Genomic DNA, 22,483 nt, shown 5'->3' with positions numbered 1-22,483 from the left:
GATAAACTTTTCAAAGTAAACAAGGTAATGGTTTAATGCATAAACCGGGGCTTGCCTTCGTTGACGATCTCGGGTTCCGGATCAGTACCACAATTATCGAATCCCGTGACAACCGGAGATTCTTCCACAACTTGTTCAACTAGAATCGTTTCACTCTCAGATTCTACACGAAATAATAGCATATGCTTCAACATGATGATAATGTAAACATGATGCTTTCATGGTGCATGAAATGTAAAAACATCTTGAATACGACTTTCCTTCACGGTACAGTTGCAAGCCAACAAAACCAACTTGCAATTCTACCATCAAGGACCACATAAGTGACTTGACCAAATTGATCTTGAAACCCTACTGGTCACAAAACATGACCAAAATAAGATCAAACACTAATCTAACACTTAGGGTTTGCTTTTATTTATTTTTGAATTAATTTGGAAATAAGCCCAAAAATGAACTTGTTCCAAATGACCTCAAAATTTTATGTAAGCTTCCTCATGACAAAATAGTGTACCAAAACAAATTTCATAATTTTTGGAATTATACAGTGGCCTACAAAAATCATGGAAATTGCATTTATCAATTAATGGACTAAATTTTTGAACATTAAAAATTTATTCAAATTTCAAGTTTCATATTTTTAAATCACAATAGAACATGTACAAAAGCTACACATAAATTTTTAGAATTTTTAGAGCTGTAATTAATTTCCTATAAATTTCCAAATTGATGCACTATTCAAAAATAAAAAATAACAAAACTTCACTGTTCTCTCTCTTTCTCTCACTGACAGCCAGGCCCCGCTCGTCAGTGGCACAGAATAGGGATACGGCGGCGCTGCCATCACCGGTCGGCCAAAACGCGCCGACGATGATGCTCCGGCGAGGCAGACCGCACCTGCATGCTCTACACCACCCCACGGATCCATCCCAGCCCTCAGAACGGCAGCAGGCGCACCGGAGGGAGCTCCACGCCGGCCATGGCGGCGCGGGCACGATGGCGCACGGCGTAACCACGGCTACGAAGCAGTAGAGTCTAAAGCGAAGCGAGCATCACGCTCAGGAGCTCACCACGATCACGCCGGTGTGCTTGGTGAAGACGGAGACGAACTGGAATGACGTGGCCACGGTGAGGTCGACGGTGGCGGAGCTCCGGCCGGTCTCGGGGAAGAACGTGTTGCGCCGAGCGATTCCAGCCAACACAAGCGACGCGAGCAAGCCGAAGAGGAGCACAAGGTCAAGGCGATCACGCTGGCGTAGCTAGGCACGATGGACGCGGTTCGACGGTGGCTACGGCGAGTGGCGGAGCTACGTGGTGGCGGAGCAGAGCAGAGGGGAAAAACGGAGGACGACGGCGGCGGTGCTCCTATTTATAGCCGGGGAGAACGCGCCCGGCGTCGACAGCTCACGCACGAGCTCGCCACGGAGCTTGCTGCGTGTCACCGCACGAGAAAGCGGCGCAAAACGATCGGCGGCGGCAGCTGCGTGGCACCAGCGGCAAGCAGGGAGGTGGCGCTCGGCTGGATTTCAATTTTTGAAGTATTTACAGAATTGCCACTGTGTTTAATTTGCAAATTACTCACAAATATTCTAAAGAAGTTGAAAATCTCCAAAAATGAAAGTTGCTCAACTTTTCAAACTCTACAACTTTGCTTCAAGGAATATTTTCAAATTCTCCCTCCATTTTGAAATTTGAATTTGGGGTGCATTTGAGCATTTGAATCATTTCAAAATTACTCCAAATTTTATATGTAAACTTGAAAAACTTTGAATACCAAAGTTGATCCTTATAAAATAAGCTTCAACTTTGCTTTTTTGTCACAACCCCAAATTCCAAATGTATTTTGAATTAGACAAAAGGGCAAAAAGGACTTTTATGATTTGAATTTGAATTCAAATTTGATTTGTTTACCTTTTTACTTTAACTTTGATTTTTGACCAGTAACATGGCCCATTAGGGTTATTTGAGTCAATTGACACATGGTCTCACATGATCACATGAAATTTGACCCTTGTGGTCATTATCTTTATTTAGGGTTTTGAATCACATCACATAAAATAACAACATTATGAAATAAAGCTTATTTAGTGAATGCATTCAAAATTTTCTACATTATGAATGCTTTGCAATATATATGATGACATGTCAAGTTTTAGTGCTAGGTCAAAACACCAGAGGTGTTGCAATCGCCTTGTGCACATGTGTTAGCATATTTTCACAAACATTTTCAAGGGTGTTAGCATTCCACTAGATCCTAAATGCATATGCAATGAGTTAGAGAGCATCTAGTGGCACTTTGATAACCGCATTCTGATACGAGATTCACCCCTCTTAATAGTACGGCTATCAAACCTAAATGTGATCACACTCTCTAAGTGTCTTGATCACCAAAACAAAATAGCTCCTATGGTTTATACCTTTGCCTTGAGCTTTTTGTTTTTCTCTTTCTTCTTTCCAAGTCGAAGCACTTGATCATTACCATGGCAACATCTTCATCATGCTATGATCTTCATTTGCTTCATGACTTGGAGTGTGCTACCTATCTCATGATCACTTGATAAACTAGGTTAGCACTTAGGGTTTCATCAATTCACCAAAACCAAACTAGCGCTTTCAATCTCCCCCTTTTTGGTAATTGATGACAACCCTTATACAAAGATATGAATTAAAATTCAATTGAATCCATGTTGCTTGCCCAAGCATATTTACCATGTGTAAAAGAATATGGACAAGTTTCATGAACCCCATATGGTAGCAATTGCTCTCCCTACATATGTGCGAAGAGTTTGGATTGTAGCTTGCACATATGCTTAGATAGGAAATATAGGAGACAATGTCTACCAAATGATGCTAAGATATAAAAGATGGACCTTTGAAGCATGATACCAATCGGAGTGCACCATTATATCATCCTTAGCACCATGGTTAGTTCTATACCACTTGTAAACATACTTTGAAAAGATACCACTTGTAAAGACTTACTTGGAAATGAAAGTTATCTAGTGATTTCATTTCATCATTCAATCTTACAACTAGCATATATCACACAAGCATGGATATTTTGAATTTTAGAACTTATGCCATGCAAGCAAACATATGAAATGCACATTCAAATGCACCATACAAGTTCATGAGCTTGCTCCCCCTACTTGTGTGCTCAAAATTTTAATTTGTCCCTTTCCTTTGTCATATCTCTCCCCCTATGTCAAACTCTCCCCCTATTACTTATATCTTTGTTTCTCTCCCCCTTTGTCATCAATGACCACAAAGACTTAAATTATAGATAGGTTGAGATTTATTAATGTCAATCAATGGGGTGAGGATCATATTCTGAAATTGGGTCCAATCTAGATTATTTGCCAAAGATATTTAACTCGGTTTGATCCAAGGACATGCTTCTTCACACCTCCAAATAAGGGTTATCTTGTACCATGTTGAGTTAAACACTTAGAGCTCATATTCTAGATTAAACACTAGGTTTACAAGCCCATAAACATGTCATATGCTACCACTAGATCAAGTCAAGCATAGAAGCAATAGTGATACCATATAGACATCAAAATCATTTTATTTTCATGAATGAGCCTAATAAAATAGAACCACTTGAAAGGTCCTAATAAAATTGAAAATGTGACTAGATGCACTAATCATGTCCTTAGCAAAGATGTATGTCATGCCAATCAACTTTTACCTTGGATTGCTCGAAGGAGAGGCATGTCATATGAGTGGGGGGGTGCATCAACACATATTTGAGAAATCCAATATGTTCAACTCATTCCTTAGCTTGCAAAACCTTTTCTCATCCAATGGCTTGGTGAATATATCGGCAAGTTGATCTTCGGTGCCTACACTCTCAATGCAAATGTCCCCTTTTTGTTGGTGATCTCTTATGAAATGATGGCGGACATCAATGTGCTTTGTTCTTGCATGTTGAACCGGATTGTTTGCCAACTTGATTGCACTCTCATTGTCACATAGCAATGGCACTTTCTTGAACTTGATTCCAAAATCACTCAAAGTGGCCTTCATCCAAAGTATTTGTGCACAACAACTACCGGCGGATATGTATTCGGCTTCGATAGTTGATAATGCAACACTATTTTGCTTCTTTGATGACCATGAAACAAGTAATCTTCCCAACAAATGACATGTGCCTGAGGTGCTCTTCCTTTCAACCTTGCATCCCGCATAATCCGAGTCGGAGTAACCAACTAGCTCAAACTTTGCTCCTTTGGGATACCACAAACCAACATTTGGTGTATGCTTTAAGTACCTCAATATCCTTTTTGTAGCCTTCAAATGACTTTCTCTTGGTGAGGCTTGAAATCTTGCACACATGCATACACTAAACATGACATCCGGCCTTGATGCGGTCACATAGAGTAGACTTCCAATCATAGACCGATACAATTTTTGATCCACCATATTGCCACTTGCATCACTATCCAAGTTGCTATTTGTTCCCATTGGTGTACTAATGGCTTTGCTATCACTCATGCCAAACTTCTTGATCATATCCTTGATATACTTGCCTTGACTCACAAATATACCATTCTTTAATTGCTTGATTTGAAGACCAAGGAAGTAACTCAATTCTCCAATCATGGACATCTCAAACTCATTAGCCATCATCTTTCCAAATTCATCACAAAAGTCTTGATTGGTTGATCCAAATATGATGTCATCAACATATATTTGCAATACAAATAGATCTTTTCTAATCTTCTTGATGAAAAGAGTGGTGTCAACCTTGCCCATTGTGAACCCTTTAGAGAGTAGAAAATTCCTCAATCTCTCATACCATGCTCTAGGTGCTTACTTCAAGCCATACAATGCTTTCTTTAACTTGTACACATGGTTGGGCTTATTGTCATCTTCAAAACCGGGAGGTTGCTCAACATATACTTCTTCAATGATGTAGCCATTTAGAAATGCACTCTTAACATCTATTTGATAGAGCTTGATGTTGTGGGCAAAAGCATAGGCTAGCAAGATTCTTATTGCTTCCAATCTAGCAACCGGAGCATATGTTTCTCCAAAGTCAAGACCTTCAACTTGTGTATAGCCTTGTGCTACTAATCTTGCTTTGTTCCTTACTACTATCCCATCTTGATCTTGCTTGTTTCTAAAGACCCATTTGGTTCCAATCACATTGTGTCCCTTTGGTCTTTCTACCAACTCCCATACTTGATTTCTTATGAAGTTATTCAATTCTTCATGCATAGCATTTACCCAATCAACATCCTTCAATGCTTCATCTATCTTCTTTGGTTCAATGGATGACACAGATGAGAAATGCTCACAAAATGAAGCCAATCTTGATCTAGTTTGCACACCTCTTAAAATATCATCAATGATAGTGTCCAATGGACGATCCCTTGCAACATTGGTTGGTTGGAGGATTGGAACTTGATTGCTTGCACTTGCTTGATCATTGGGTTGAGATGATGTACTAGCCACTTGATCTTATTCATTATCATGAGATCCACTTGCACTAACTTGATTTGTATCATCTTGCACATTTGAGTTAGAGAGCACTTGTACATCTTCATCATCATTCACTTGCCTAGGCCTCAATTCACCAATATCCCTGTTCTTCATGGCATTTGAAAGTTGAATGCCTCTAACATCCTCCAAGTTCTCATTCTCTACTTGTGAACCCTTGGTTTCATCAAATTCAACATCATGAACTTCCTCAAGAGTACCACTATCCAAATTCCAAACTCTATATGTTTTGCTTGTAGTGGAGTAACCAAGTAGAAATCTTTCATCACATTTCTTGTCAAACTTACCCAATCTAGTGCCTTTCTTCAAGATATAGCATTTGCAACCAAAGACCTGAAAATATGCAATGTTGGGCTTTCTACCATTCAAGAGCTCATATGATGTCTTCTCTTTCAATGGGTGACAATAGAGGCGGTTGCTACAATAGCAAGCCGTGTTGATAGCTTCGGCCCAAAAAGATTGACTCACATTATACTCACTAAGCATAGACCTTGCCATATCAATGAGTGTTCTATTCTTCCTCTCAACAAGGCCATTTGATTGTGGAGTATACTTGGCCGAGAATTGATGTCTAATTCCAAATTCATCACACAACTCATCAATTTTAGTGTTGTTGAACTCACTACCATTGTCACTTCTAACTCTCTTGATGGTTGTTTCAAACTCATTGTGAATGCCTTTGACAAATGATTTGAATGTTGCAAACACATGACTTTTGTCCACTAGAAAGAATACCTATGTCCATGTGTATCTAGTGTAGTCATCCACTATCACAAATCCATATTTGTTTCCGCTAATTCTAGTGTATTGTGTTGGCCTAAACAAATCCATGTGCAATAACTCAAATGCTTTACTAGTGTTCATCATGCTTTTCTTAGGATGGGTGTTTCCAACTTATTTGCTGGCTTGACAAGAGCTACAAAGCTTATCTTTTTCAAACACAACATCTTTCAAGCCTTTAACTAAGTCATGCTTAACCAATCTATTTAATTGTTTCATTCCAACATGACCAAGCCTTCTATGCCATAACCAACCCATGCTAGACTTAGTGAACAAGTATGTAGATAATCTAGCTTCACTAGCATTGAAATCAACCAAGTATAGATTCTCATATCTAAAGCCTTTGAAGATCAAGTTAGAGCCATCTACACTTATGATCTCTACATCATCTACCCCAAATATGCATTTGAATCTAAGATCACACAATTGAGCCACGGATAGCAAGTTGAAATTCAAGCTCTCTACTAGCAACACATTGGATATGCTCATGTCATTGGATATTGCAATCTTACTAAGCCCTTTGACCTTGCCTTTGCCATTATCACCAAATGTGATACTATCATAACCATCATTGCCAATGGTGTTGATTGAGTTGAACATTCTTGCATCTCTGGTCATGTGTTGAGTGCACCCACTATCAAGAACCCAATGCCTTCCTCCGGCTTTGTAATTTACCTATAAAAGAAGATCAATTCCTTTTAGGTACCCAAACTTGCTTGGGTCCTTGAAGGTTAGTCACTAAGCTCTTTGGTACCCAAATGGCTTTCTTCTTTGAGCCCATCCATGGTTTACCAATGAACTTAGCCTTCACACCATTTGTACCCTTAGTAAGCATATAGCACGAATCAAGCTTTATGAAGGATACATTAGCTTGTGATTTCTTGTTCATGCATTTTTGCTCTACATGACCAACTTGCTTGCAACTAGTGCAAAACCGACCATTGTTCTTTACAAAACTAGTCTTATGAGGAGCAAAGGCCGCCTTGCCTTTCTTGGGGGTGTAGCCCAATCCCTCTTTATAGAGAGAAGCTCGTTGGCTACCCAAGCACATAAGCAAGCGGTCCTCACCACCATAAGCTTTAGCTAAGGTGTGAGTGAGCTTGTTGACCTCCTTCTTGAGGTTCTCATTCTCAACCACTAGTGAGGTGTCACAAGTGAGGCCATCACTACTAGATGAGGTAGAAATGGAAGTGCTACAAGAAGGGTTAGTGGGAGCAACAATGATAGGCATAGATAGTGATTCATCAATTATATCACAAGTTAAACCTATATTGCAAGTTTCAACATGCTTCTTCTTATTTTGTTCATCAAGCAAAGAGGAATGAGCCTTTTCAAGCTTTTTGTGAGCTTTGCCAAGTTTCTCATGGGCTTCCTCTAGCCTCTCATGAGTTGCTTTGAGCTCATCAAGGGCTTGCTTAAGGGCTTTTACCTCCTTATTCAAGCTCTTTCATTCTCTTCTCTTAATGTCAAAATGTTCTTTAGCATCTTCTAGCATGTCAAATAATTCATCTTTAGTAGGTTCATCATTATCACTATCACTATCATTTTCATTTTCATCATCATGTTCTTCATCACTTTCATCATCACAAGATTGTACCTTAGTGGCCTTAGCCATGAAGCATGATGAAGATTCAAAGAGAGAAGGCTTCTCATTGATAGCAATGCTTGCAAGAACCTTCTTCTTGGTGGTCTTGACATCATCACTATCATCATCATCATCATCACTTGATGAAGCATCGCTATCCCAAGTGACTACATATGAACCACCCTTCTTCTTCTTGAAGTCCATCTTATCCTTCTTCTCTTTCTTTTCCTTCTTGTCCTTCTTGTTCTTCTTGTTGTCATCATCATTGTCGCTATTGTATGGGCATTGAGCAACAAGATGATATTTGCTTCCACACTTGAAGCACCTTCTTGACTCTTCTTTGTTCTTGGATGAAGACTTCTTCCTTCTAGCATGGTAGCCCTTCTTCACCATGAACTTGCCAAATCTCTTGACAAAGAGAGCCGTCTTCTCATTATCATCATCATCCCATGAATCATCGTCTTCAATTGATGTTTCTTGCTTAGCTTTGCCCTTGGATGATGTGGCCTTGAATGTCACGCTCTTCTTCTTCTCATCCTTCTTTTCATCTTTCTTCTCCTTCTTTTCTTCCTTCTCATCTTCATCTCTATATGTATCATCGGTCATGATATCTTCCAACACTTGGTTTGGTGTCATGGTGTCCAAACCACTCCTCACTAGAATTGTGACCAATGTGCCAAATCTTGAAGGTAAGCATCTCAAGAACTTGTGGGAGAAGTCCTTATCCTTCACCTCTTCTCCAAGTACTTTGAGATCATTGATAAGCACTTGAAGCCTATGAAACATCTCTAGCACACTCTCATCCTCCTTTATCTTGAAGCTTGCAAACTTCTCTTTGAGGATGTATGCCTTTGCACCCTTTATGGCTTGAGTGCCCTCAAATGATTCTTCCAATTTCTTCCAAGTCTCATGAGCCATCTCAATATTCTTGATTTGCTCAAATGTTCTTTCATCAATTACATCATGAATAGCACTTAGAGCAATATCATTGTTTTGGAGAAGCACTTCTTCGGTGGCGGTGGGATTCTTTGGATCACCTATCTCAATTTTGGTTTCAACTACCTTCCACACTTTTCTATTGATTGACTTGATGTGTGTGGTCATCTTTGACTTCCAATAAGGATAATTTGTACCATCAAATTGGGGTGGCTTCTTGGTGTTGTTGATTTGAACCATTTTTACACCGAAGGTTGTTAAGCCTCAAATCACGGTGACCTCGGCTCCGATACCACTTGAAAGGTCCTAATGGCTAGAGGGGGTGAATAGCCTAATAAAAATTTCTACAACAACACTTAACAAAATGGTTAGACAATTATGAGGCGAAGCAAGTGTTGCGCTAGCCTACTCAAAATGCAAGCCACCTACCATAATTTTAGTTTAGATAGTATCTATTCACACAATAGCTATGACACTACCCTATGTTAGTGTGCTCTCAAAGGCTAACTAAAGAGCCACACCAACCAAGCAAGTAAGCTCTCACAACTAGCTACACTAAAGAGCTTGACAACTAGTTTATAGTAATGTAAAGAGAGCGATCAAGAAGGTTATACCGCTGTGTAGATGAAGGAACCAATCAATCACAAGGATGAATAACAATGAAGACCAATCACCTTGGAATCAAATGATGAACACAATGATTTTTTACCGAGGTTCACTTGCTAGCCGGCAAGCTACTCCTCGTTGTGGTGATTCACTCACTTGGAGGTTCGCGTGCTAATTGGCATCACACGCCAAACCCTCAATAGGGTGCTACACAACCAACACAAGATAAGGATCACACAAGCCATGAGCAATCCACTAGAGTACCTTTTGGCTCTTCGCTGGGGAAAGGTCAAGAACCCCTCACAATCACCACGATCAGAGCCAGAGACAATCACCACCCTCCGCTCAACGATCCTCGCTGCTCCAAGCTGTCTAGGTGGTGGCAACCACCAAGAGTAACAAGTGAATCCTGCAGCGAAACATGAACACCAAGTGCCTCTAGATGCAAACACTTAAGCAATGTCCCTCCGATGGGTGTCGGATCGTGAGCCTTCTCGTGGAGGTGGAGTATGCCGAGCCAGTCAGCGACAAAGTCTAGGCTTCCGAAGAGGAAGGCCTGGGATGGCTCGAAGACGGGTGGAACCCACATCCAGCGAGTGAGAGTGTGGGAAACTCCAATGAGCCGGGGCGAATCGTATTGCCCAAGCCCGCCACGGCGGGGGTGGCGGAAGTATGGGCCATCCGATGACCAAAAAAGTGTTGAACGTACAACGTCTTCCCCACAGATGGTGCCAACTGTCGGTGCAGAAAGTGACCAACTAGTGAATATTTGTAGTTTTGTTGTACGTTGTGATTGGAGGTGGCCTAGCACTCAATGACACAGAATTTATACTGGTTCAGGCAACGTGCCCTACGTCCAGTCGGGATCGGTCAATGACTTTATTCCTGAGCCCAGGTGCTCGAAGTTTGCTGTGGGGTTACAAACGAGAAGGAGAAAGATGGAGTGTACAAGAGGCCCGGTTAGCTCCGGTCGGAAGGGCCGAGAGCGATGGGGACTCCGCTATGAGCTAAGTGTTTAAGCGTGTGTTTGAGATCTGAACCTGGCGGTTCTATGGTTGTGAGCTATTGGACTAATGAATCTTAAAGGAACTGAGCTTGGATCGATCGGTCCGTCTTTGTTGGAGGAAGCACACCCCCTTTTATAGATGAAGGGGATGGCTTTAAAGTGAGAGGGTAAGGGTACGTATGCTGTCGAGCCTTGTTGCCCATGCCTACCGAGCCTTGTTGCCCACACCGACGGGTACAAGATAGTGGTAGGCGCCTACAACACTGTTGCTGTCACTGTAGAATGTCAGATGCATATGGGAGGTCGTGCTGCCTTTTTTAGGGATGGTGGACGTCAGTACTTGCAAATACTGTTTGATGCCTAGAGTCATATGAGGAGTCTCACTATGTTCACCCGGTACGGTAAATCCTGGTGCCCATACCGCTATCGATGTCCAGAGACACGCGGGAGGCCTTACCGTATGGGAGTTTTAGCGGCCCCTACAATATCGTAGAGGGAGATGTCGGCGCCTACAATACTGTTTGTGTCAGGGTGGTTGCAGAGTACTGTTCCGTGCAGGGTATGGTCCCTGGTACAGTGGTTTTGACTTGTGAGCCTTGCCTTGCCTTTCTCCGCACGTCTTCTGGTTCCTACCGAACGGACATCCCTAGTCGAATGGCTCTAGTCAGCTCTGAGTGCGTCGGTCGGAGAAGAGCGGTGAGCAGGGTTCCTACAAGCCCCGGTCGGAGGGACACGGGGTCAGAGTCAGAAGTAGGGCTTGGGGCAGGCCTTCCAATCGGAGAGGCCGTCCAGAGGCGGCTGAAGCCCGAATCGAGCGCTCCAGTCGGATAGGTGGGCCGAAGTAGCTGACGAGCGGGCGTTGCTCTTCTTGGGCCTGGCCTTCCGGTCGGTTGCTGGACCGTCCCTTTGCCCTGTTATTTTTAGACTCTTGGGCCAAGCCTTGGCGCAGAAGCCGGTCCCCGAGGGACCCCGGGTTTATGAACCCGACACCGAGTGTCCCCTATATGACACTCGGCAACTATTCTTTTCGTCGAGTGTCAGGTAAAAACACTCGGTAAAATAAATTGATATTTCATGCTCCCCCATCCTCCTTCTTCATAGCGTGTTCTACTAAATTTGTTACGATGTAATTTCAAAATACCTTGTCAATTCACTCAACAATGCATATTTGATTTTTCTACGAATATTAATCCATTATTTCATGCAATTATAGCTCAAATTCAATTTATATCAATTAAAATTCTATAATTGCAGTTAATAAGTTAAAATTATCAAACGGATCCGAAAATTTACCAAAATTTGACGTGAACCAATCTATGTTGTCTATTGCCTATACAAAAACTTTTGAAGTCAAACCTCAATTCAACCGTCACTTTGACTCCAAATCTTACCGGATCCTTCTCAACGCTACGATTTTTCTTCGGAGATGCTTCGGTTTGTAAAGGTCGTACGTGACAAATTATGCGAAACCTTCTCATTTTTTTTCCACAGTCTCCACGTATGATATCATGAGATTTTGACAAATCTCGTGATATTCAGACTTCGTTTGCTTTTTTTAGAATTTAAAAATCATTCGGCCACATGTTCGTGGTCGTGTTTCCTGAACAAAATGTTAGAAAATTCTTTTCATTTCCCTAGTAAGGCCCCAAAATGGACTCAATAACATGAATATGATTTCTTCACTCAATTTATTCCATTATTTGAATCACTTGCAGTTCAAATTTGACTTAAACCAAAAAATTCCTCTAAATGCAATAAATTAATTAAATATAGCAAACAGATCGAGAAATTTGCCAAATTTTAACATGTAGTACCACATGTTGTATGCAGAGAGTAGAAAAAATTTGGAGGGCAGGAGAGAAAAAAAATTATTATTTTACCGAGTGCCAATAAAAAACACTCGGTAACAACATCATTTTGCCGAGTGTAAAAAAACAACACTCGGCAAAAATATCAGTTTGCCGAGTGTCAATAAAAAACACTCGGCCAACCTTGGCTTTGCCGAGTGTCTCTAATGGACACTCGGCAAAGTTATAACGGCAGGACGGCGCACCCAACGGCTGTCACATGGCCAACGCACGCCCAGCGCACGTGCATCTACTTTACCGAGTGTCCATGTTTGTCGAGTGTTTCGTTGTAGTTTGCCGAGTGTTTTTTATTAGACACTCGGTAAAGTTGGGTTTTGCCGAATGCTGTAGGTTTGCCGAGTGTTGCATTGAAAACACTCAGTAAATCGTATGTTTGCCGAGTGCCCGATGAAATACACTCGGCAAACCGTCAGGCACTCCGCGATTCTACTGTTTGAATATAAGTTTCGTTCAGATTGAAGTGCGTGTGTAACCTATATTTCATGTCAAATACTCCATGTCGCACTGCTATACATGCATGGGAACTAATCGTCTTCGCATAGTCAAAGCGATAACGCCAATTAGTACTTTGGGTGCGCGCGCCTTACATGCATGGCTCCTTTTCGTTTTCTTTCTTCTTTCATTTTTAGCTCTTCACATTCACGACGACGCATGCCATGACGATATATATATATGCATGAACAACACATGCATGATCATATATGGCTGTCATGAGAATTAAAGGAACTAAATGGCATAATTAGAATAGACCGTAAGTACCAGAATACTGCGACTGCTCAACAGTACAGTACTACATGCATGCATGCCTCCAGCGGCCCAGCTTAATGAGTTCATTAGGAATCAGGTACATGTACAACAAACTCCTAGCTAGTACCGGATAGGTGCCCGTCCTATACTACTACTGATGCTACTACTACTAGCTACCTCAGATCACATCATCGTACAACGATACCACGAACCAAAAAGTTAACAGCAACCAAATCTCTAGCTAGCTCCCGATCGATCGGCCATCATCGTTTAAAGAGTAAAAAACTCTCAGTCATCAATGGTGGTTGTCATGGTGGCCATCGTCGTCGTTGTGAATGAAGGATGGAAACATGTCCTGCAGGAGCCCAGCATAGTCCTGCGCCATGAAGTGCTGCATCCGGAGCGGAGCGCTGGCGGTAGTAGTTGCCGCCGTAGTAGTACCAGCCGTACCTGCGATGGCAGCCAAGCCGTGCTGGTCGTCACCATCAGGCAGCGCCGCGTGGCTCGCCATGGCGGCGGCGGCGTTCACCTGCTCCACTCCGGCGGCGCCGCTAACGGCCAGCGGCTGCATGGCGGCGGCGCCGTGGTGGTGGCGGCCCTGCTGCTGCTGCTGCTGCTGCGGCGGCGGCGGCGGCTGCAGGAGTCCGAGCCCGAGCGCGTCGTCGAAGGCGTTGGCGCCGCCGGGCCTGAAGCCGCCGAGGCCCGCGGTGACGCCGCCGAGCGCCGTCGGCGGCGACAGCGCCATCCAGAAGTGCGGGTGCACGTGGTGGAGGCCGCTCATCGGGTGGTGCGAGGCGGCGAGGAGGTGCGAGCTCCCGCGCTGCGTGGCGGGGATGGGGTGCGTGTGCTTGCCCTCGTACGTGGTGATCACCACCGCCGCGTCCTGGTACGACCGCTCCACCCGCTTCTTCACCGGGCACTTCTGCGTCGTGCACCGGTAGTAGCTCCTGCCCATGCATTCCATTGCATCAGTCAGTACATCATCGTGCTCATTGCAATCCTTGCTCGTCGTGAGAACCCTAATTTGTCGACGCCTGACGCGGTGAATACTTAAAACAATGTACACACTACACACGTGACACATGTATATACTTACCTCGGAAATGGGCTGTTCTTGACGGCTTTCTGGCCGTACTTGCGCCACCGATAGCCGTCCTCGAGGTGGTCGACCTCGCTCTTGGTCATGAACGCGAAGCGTGGCTGCCGCGGCCGCTTCTCGCCCTTGCCCTTGCCCTTCGCCGCCCTGCACACGATCATACACAAATGCCAACTTGCATTATTGATCAATCTATTATTCAAACATGGCGGTAGTGTGCTACATGCCAGATCGAGCTGTGTTCATTTGAATGCATGCGTTTGGTGTGCTACATGCTGCGTTCATACTACCAGTACAAACTAGTACGTACACAAATTAAGATTATATATCAGTTATTAGCCCATTCAAACATGCATGGGTGTCGTGGAAGACTAGCTACGTATGTACGGTCCGGCGCACGCATATACGTGGCTTCAGATTGACAGGTTCACACTGCAACTCAGCTGCAGTAGTGTTCTTAACTTTCGCTCTGCTGGGATTTGGAGATCCGTCATCGTCACAGGTCGCAGCAAAAGGGGAAGTTGCAAAAGCAAGTCTCGACGAAATTTATGAATCGGTTGGGCAATTTATGGCCAACGCAGAGACTACTGATTGGACTGATTCGACTCATTCATCTGCTGATCTTAAATCCTTTCCGGGCGGGTGTGATTAACTACGAAAACGGCAGGCAGTTGGTGCAGTCAAACTGGAGGTAGATGCCAAGACAAGGAAGACGAAATCCAGGAGGAAAGCAAAGCCGATTTATTTGTGAGTGAAGCAAAAAGATGTTTGAAACAAACACCGATCAACTTTTGTATAGAACGTACCCTATACAAAGATCAAGTCCTTTTTTGTTTTCTTTTCTTGGGCGTGCAGCAAGCAGCGTATACTAAATGAGAAACCCTAGCAGGGTTCACACCTTGTCCAAATCAAAGATGGGGATGAAAAGGAACACTAGTATTATGCTATGCATGTGTGAGATGGGATTCACACAAGTGAACAAGCAAGATCGGCCCAGAGAGAAATTACTCCAGATAAACCTGCTCCAGATCTTGAATGATTCATGCAAGTTCTAAAAGATCAACGACGACAAATCCGATGAAAACTTTTCGCAGTGATGAAGCTAGAATCAAAAGCTTGGCGAATCGTCAAGCACCTTAACTAAATGGTATGAGGCTTATATATATAGATCTAAAATAAAAAGAGTCCAAGATCCGGGACAAATAGATTTTCTGATGATGAAGAGGTGATGGAAATCTGATCAGATGAACGAACTAACTCACCCTTTCTTGTTCTTCTCCTCTCCTTCCCCGTCTCCCTTGGCCGCGGCCGATCCGTCGTCCTTGCTCTCGTGCCCTTCCCCGTCGCCATCCTCCTTCTTGCACTTGCCGGCCGCCGACTCCTCGCCCGCTCCAGCCCCGGCGCCACAAGCCTCGCTGGACGTTGACGACATCGACATGCTGTTGGGCGTGAGCGGCACCGCCGACGTCGTCCCGACGCCGCTGCCGGCAGCCGCAGTGTCCACAACCACGAGCTCCCTCTTGACTACCTCGTCCGCGGCAGGCGGCACGTCCTCGAAGTCCCCCACGAAGGCGTCGTAGTCCAGCGGCGACGCCGCCGCCGCGGTCGCGTGCAGGTAGTCCATGAACCACGGCTGCTGCAGCTGCTGCGCCATCGGCGCGTCGGGCCGCTGATGCGCGAACAGCGACTCTAGCTCGTCGTGGAACTGGAAGTCCCCGGACAGGTGGTGCTCATGCCTCGCGCCCGACATGGATGGAGATGGATCGGCAGGAGCGGCTGCTGGCTACCTCAGATCAAACCTCCGATCGAGCTGCCGGTGACCTTGAGCGGCGCGCGGGTGCTGGTCTCTCTTCACATATAGATCGCTCCAGCTAGCGGCGGCCGCAGTAGAGAGAAGGTGAGGAAATTAAGGGAGAGGTGTGTAAGCAAGGGAGCTAGCTTTGTAGAGTGTGATCTTGTGTGCGCGGGGGAAAAGGATCAGGAGAAGGAGATGGAGACGGATGGATGGGTAGTTGGGTGAGAGGGCTGGGCTGGCTAATAAGGGCTCCGGTTGAATGACTAGTGGAGTTGATTAAATTGTGGGATCGCTTAAACCTAATGGATTGATTTGATTCGTCTTGTAACTTTTCTTTTAAGTTCTAGTAACATACCAGACACTCTTTTTTACCAATTCGCAAGAGAGCATAGTTGCCTATGCCAATTCTTTTATACTGGTAGACTTTATTACCACGCACATCTCTTATCAAATGGTTAGACTACATGGAACATGTCAAACTTCCTGTCTTTTGTGGATCACATACCACTAGTTGTACATATATTTGGGAACTCCATTTCCTAGGCTTCATTTCCCTCAAAAAAAAATAATCGTAGGCTTCATTTGAAGCGAACGTGGGATTTATTTGCGAGCGAATTTTGAGCCGAATTTGTCTCCCTTGGTGTGTTTCAGCAAATTAAAAGGGGCCCTTCTAGTAGTAGTATAATCTTGTCATGTGGTGTTCACTGCACCGGTTACCAATTGCGGAGCTGTTTGTTTCAGACAAAGGTTTGTCTTGTTTCTAAAAAGTCATTTATCAACAGTGAAGCAAGCAACACCACAGCAGCGGGGATTGCAACTGGGTCCACGGTCGCATACGAACGCATCTAGTGAGTCAGCGACGGCTACCGGGTGCACCCGGTCACGTAGGTCAAACCACCGCGCTGCGTCAAACCGTTCAAACGCAGGCTCACCGCCACGTGTCCGTGCCGCTTTGACCGTCCCCACTCCTCTGACCCAGCTGCGCGCACCGGCTGACGACAGCCTGACCCCGCTGGTGCCTCACCGAAGCCTTCTCCGCCCGATCCCGATCCGACGGCCACGGTGCGAGGCGACCACCGCCGGCGGCGAGAGATGCCTGGACTGGCTTGCTGGTCACTAGTCTGAACGAAAGCCAGCGGCCGGAGCCGGAGCCATCAGCCATGCCTCGGGCGGCGATCGAGCGAGCGAGGCCACTGTCCCGCTGTCCGGCAGGGACCGGGACAGCGGGACAGGTCACGAGGTTGGTCGCGGGCGGGCCGACCGCGGACCGCGCCGGGCATGCGACGGCGTACGTGTACACCCATCCATCCATCCATCCGTGATCCGTCGGACCACGGCCGCGGCCTCCGGTTTCGTGCGCGTTTCACCTGATTTGACGCGAGGGCTGCCTGGCTGGCTGCTTCTCGCGCGACTTTTGTTTGGCGCGATCGCGCGCGCGGCCGCCGCGACGACGACGGCAATGGCGGCGGCTGCGGCGAGATGGATAGTGAAACCTCTCGAGCCTATCGGTGCGCGAGTGTGTGGTGCTGCATCTCTCCGGCCACCGCACCGCAGCATTTGTCGAGGGTCGTCTGCTCAGGTTTCTTCGTGCTGCTCCTTGCAGATGTTCCATTCCATGCGCCCCACTCCCACCCACGGTTTATTAGCTTATTTGAGTTCACATTATGATTTTGACGCGAGTTTGACCAAATGACGCCTCGAGTTCAAGCAACAGGAGGACTACCGCTCGAATCGATAGATCAGGCAACAATCATGCAGCAGGGTCAGGGTTGGCACCGTTTAAAGATCGATCGTTTGTTTATTGTAATATATAATCGCGTGGACTAATCTAGTTTCCCGTGCTCGTGATGCAGATGCAGCGACCAAGCTAGGTCGTTGCCACGGCGTGCGCCGGCGAGGGGGTGCCACGGCGGCGCCATCTCCTGCGTCGCGCCAGTCCTGGAGTCGTTGGCTGCGGCGGCTGTGGTGTGCAGCGCGGCGAAAAGAGAAGCAGAGGAAGAGAGTGAGCTCTAGGGTTTTGGGGAGCGGCCGGGAGGGGGTTTTGTTCCTCCGATCCTCGTGCACGACCGTCGGATCACAATCGACGGCTCACATCGCTCGGGCCGAATTTGGTCCAGGCGGGAGAGCAGAATCCCGGCCCAGGCCCAGGTTGCAGCTTGGGACGCGGAAACGCGCAGCGCGCGAATAGGCCGTGGGTCGATTTAACTCCCGGACCAAATGAACAGTATATAACAGTTTTAAGTTTTTCTTTTTTCAATAGCATTTTGTCAACATGTTTTATCTAGTTTTTATCTCTATAAATTTGCACCAACGTGTTTAATTTTTAGAGAGTAGATAAGTACTCAAAATGCTCCTGAAAAGTATATAAATTATTTTTCATGTTTTCGCTGCAAAGTAGATGTTTATTATCTTCTAATTAAATTCGAACCAACGGGAGAATTTAATTTGAACAGCAGTTAATTTTATTCAGTAAATTATGATATTGTTATTTTTCTGACCAACGTTGATAATAGCAATATTATAATTTTGTATTCATGAGTTTTTTCATGCATTAATTTTATTTCTGCCCAACGGTGATGTAGAATAATGTTGTATGTTTTAATTTTGACCAACGTTAAATTAAGGCATGCAATTATTATGTCATATTTTTTCACTATATCTGACGCTGTTTTCAGGACTTAACCCTATGGCATTTGTCTCGCATATTCCACCTCTTGAAGGGGGTAACTATCGTGTATGGCGAGAGAAGTATGAATTAGCACTTGCGCTGTGCGGAAATGACCTAGCGCTTACCTCTCCGTGACCTACTGAGCCTGTGGACCCGGTGAGGAAAGAAAATAAAACTGATGCTGATTTCACTGCTCGACAGCGAGATCATACAGAAGTAAGAATGAAATACGATCTTGATCGTAAGAAATGAGACATTTCGAACCACAAGTGCTTGATGGTAGATAAGTCCACTATTTTAGATGCAATAAGGGGGTCAATTCCAGATTGTGACACCACCACTGAGTATCTCAAAAAAGTGGGGAGTCAATTTACTGGCTCTTCGAAGGCTTATGACAGAACCCTAATAAAGAAGTTATTCAATGAGAAATACTCTAGTGGAGAGATAAGAGAACATATATTAAAGATGAACAACACGGCTTCCAAGCTCAAGCCAATGGATTTGGGGCTCAAGGATAAGTTCCTGATTCATTTGGTTTTTGCTTCATTGTCTAAAGAGTATGAAACTTTTGTTGTTAATTACAACATGCAACCCGACAAATAAGACATTGAGAAGCTCATAGCAATATGTGTGCAAGAAAAGGAGAGGCTTTAAAAGCTCACATGGTGACTCTGCTAACCATGTGAAGGACAATAAAAAGATGAATTTTAACAAGAATGCCAAACCTCAAGGGAAAGCCCCTCAGAATGACCACCATCAGAAGAACAACAATACCCAAGTTGATAAGGATTAATGCAAATGGTGCAAGAAGTATGAACATTACCAAAGGGACTGTCCAGATTTCCTAAAGAGCCTTTTGAAGAGAGGTGATGACTTTATTACATTCATAGATGAGTCCTTGTATTTAAGTTATGCAAAATCTACTTTATGGATTGATTCAGGTGCAACTATTTATGTTGCAAATTCATTACAAGGATTCTATACAAGGAGGACCCTGCAAAGAGGAGAAAGAAGAATTAAAGTATCAAATGGAGTTGAACCTGAAGTTGAAGCCATTAGAGATCTCTCTCTAGAATTAGATGATTGTTTTGTACTTCAGCTTTCATATGTCCTTTATGTACCCTTTTTGCGTAGAAATTTGATAAGTGTTTCACGTTTAGACGATGATGGATATGATTGCTATTTTGATGATGGCAAATGTTAGATTGTGTTTAATAATAAGTGTGTTGGTGTTGCCTTCCGACAAGACAAGCTTTATTTGTTATCACTTTCTGAGAATGTGAATGTTGTGAGCACTGAGATTGAGAATATATCCTTGTCTACGAATGCAAAAAATAAGCGGAAGAGAGTTCATGATGTATCGTCGAAATTATGGCACTGTCATTTAGACCATATTTTGAGGGGGAGAATAGAGCGATTGATTAAGAAATCAATTCTTCTGCCATTAGATTTTTCAGATTTAGAACAATGCATTGATTGCATAAAAGGAAAGTTTGTTAAGAAAATAAAGAAAGATGCCAAACAAAGCGCATGAATTTTAGAAATAATTCACATAGACATCTGTATTTAAGTCTTGTTAGACATGCTTAGGGTTTTCAAGGACAATGTTAAGTGGGTTACAAGAGAGCAACCATTCAGATGCCAGCAGACCAGCTATGATGGGATAACATAGGGCACCATATCAATTAGTTGTGGATGTCCTAGTAGAATATTTGAATCTCTTTAAATCAAATTCGTTGTGGTATTTGAATTCCTTGTCTCTTGTTGCAAAAGGAACCCTGGTTGTCTGAATCTTCCCTTGCAATACTCCTCTGATTCTATGGTCTATGACCACACCACCTTCATTGCGTATAAGTTGGTAACAGTTGCCTGGTTAATAGCTTATGGTGCCGCGACGAAACCGAGGGCCCCTATGGAATAGCTGCCACATGGTGATGCTGTTTGGCACGCACTGGTATCGAGGTTGTTGACCAAGTACCTTTACCAAGTTACACCACCGTACCGATCTTGATACAAAATATTCTTCTTAGAAATATTCAGGTGTTCGGATAGAAAATCTATAACGGGTTGATGAAATAGTGTTCCCTCAAAGTAAACAAGAGAATGTGATTTTGGAGGAAGCATATATGTCGCGATGTTAGTTCATACAAAAGGTTGGCGCATATTGTGGACAAGGAAGGAAAGGAAAAGAAGAGAAACAAGGAAAAGTTAGCCTCGGTAGTTGGGAGTAATTGGAAAAGCCATAATGGATGTCATATCCCAAGCCCTATTGAAAGCTCTAGTTTTGTTTTGGTTAATTGATGAAACCCTAAGCGCTAACCTAGTTTATCAAAGTGATTATGAGATAGGTAGCACTATTCCAAGTGGTGGAGTAAATGAAGATCATGATATGATGATGGTGATGCCATGGTAATGATCGAGTGCTTGGACTTGAAAAGAAGAAAGAGAAAAACAAAAGGCTCAAGGTAAAGGTATAAATTATAGGAGCCATTTGTTTTAGTGATCGAGGCACTTAGTGAGTGTGATCACATTTAGGATCGATAGTTGTACTATTAAGAGGGGTGAAACTCGTATCGAAATGCAGTTATCAAAGTGCCACTAGATGCTCTAACTAATTGCATATGCATTTAGGATCTAGTGGAGTGCTAATACCCTTGAAAACATTTGTGAAAATAAGCTAACACATATGCACAAGGTGATACACTTGGTGGTTGGCACATTTGAGCAAGAGTTAGGGACTTCACCGGCGCTCTATACCGAAAAGACAGAGGTCACTATAAGTGACCGAACGCTGGTCTCGGTAGGACCGGCGCGTCCGGTCAATGGTAGCAGTGAGCATGCGGTTTCGGTCTCATGACCGGACACTGGGGCGAGAAATGACCAGACGCTCAGGGCCTGAGTCTGGTCAGTATGACGTATGATGACATATACAGCACACAGGGGAGACGTCAAGTGATCGGACACTGGGTGAGTCTGGTCGTTAATTTTCATTTCTGGTACCTTACTAGAAATGACCGAACGCTGGTGTTGGTGCGTCCGGTCACTTTGAGCAGCGTGTCCGGTCACTACTTAAATGTACTGATGACCATTGAGATCGGGCGATCAGCGTTTGAAACCGATGACACATGGCAAACATCGGGCGACCGGACGCTGGGGTCCTGCGTCTAGTCACAACAACTGGCGTGTCCGGTCGTCCCGTGTTCAGTGCAGTGAGGAGCCCAACGGCTCTATTTCGTGGGGGCTTCTATTTAGGCCCCTTGGCCGACTCAAGATCATTCCCTTGGCCATTTGCATTGACATAGCAACCTTATGAGCTTAGCCAAAGCCCTCCCACTTATCTCCATCATTGATTCATCATCTTTGTGAGATTGGGAGAGAATCCAAGTGCCTTGCTTGAGTGATTGCATCTAGAGGCACTTGGTATTCGTGTTTTGCTGCGGGATTCACTTGTTACTCTTGGTGGTTGCCGCCACCTAGATGGCTTGGAGTAGCGAGGATTGTTGAGCGGAGGTTGGTGATTGTCTCCGGCTCTGATCGTAATGATTGTGAGGGGTCTTGTGCCTTCCCTGGCGGAGCACCAAAAGGTAACTAGTGGATTGCTCGTGTCATTGAGTTACCTCACTTATGGGTAGGTTCTTACGGTATCCAATTGTGTGGATGAGGTTCATGCAACACCTCTTAGCCACCGAACCATCCAGTGTTGGTCGACACAACAGGGACTAGCATGCCGACAAGCACGTGAACCTCGGAAGAAAAATTGATTGTCTCTTGCCCTTTGATATTCTCTCAGTGATTGATTTAGTATTCATCTTGTGATTGGTTCACTCCTCTACATGGCAGCATAATCACCCTACTCACTCATTTATATTCTTGCAAACTACTTGTAGCAAG

The 22,483-nt window shown here is 44.4% G+C and overlaps 1 protein-coding gene across 1 annotated transcript; it reads right to left on the bottom strand.

The window, feature by feature from the left end:
• Positions 1-13,140: 13,140 nt before the first annotated feature.
• Positions 13,141-16,116, bottom strand: LOC136518510 (WRKY transcription factor WRKY24-like). The gene is made up of 3 exons (XM_066512175.1): positions 15,392-16,116; positions 14,130-14,276; positions 13,141-13,980 (listed from the first exon to the last, which is right to left on the bottom strand). The coding sequence occupies exons 1-3, from the start codon at positions 15,877-15,879 to the stop codon at positions 13,329-13,331; spliced, it is 1,287 nt and encodes a 428-aa protein (XP_066368272.1). The 5' UTR covers positions 15,880-16,116; the 3' UTR covers positions 13,141-13,328.
• Positions 16,117-22,483: the final 6,367 nt, after the last annotated feature.

The sequence above is a fragment of the Miscanthus floridulus genome, chromosome 17 (assembly GCF_019320115.1).
Source record: "Miscanthus floridulus cultivar M001 chromosome 17, ASM1932011v1, whole genome shotgun sequence".
Lineage (NCBI taxonomy): Eukaryota > Viridiplantae > Streptophyta > Magnoliopsida > Poales > Poaceae > Miscanthus > Miscanthus floridulus.
This window is presented reverse-complemented; position numbering and strand designations above follow the sequence as displayed.

Excerpts from the sequence above, each read along its gene's own strand:
- LOC136518510 (XM_066512175.1), bottom strand. The coding sequence starts at position 15,879 with ATGTCGGGCGCGAGGCATGAGCACCACCTGTCCGGGGACTTCCAGTTC. Across the intron at positions 14,277-15,391 it reads GAGGAGAAGAACAAGAAAGG|GGCGGCGAAGGGCAAGGGCA; the intron begins GTGAGTTAGTTC and ends GATCGTGTGCAG. Across the intron at positions 13,981-14,129 it reads AAGAACAGCCCATTTCCGAG|GAGCTACTACCGGTGCACGA; the intron begins GTAAGTATATAC and ends ATGCATGGGCAG.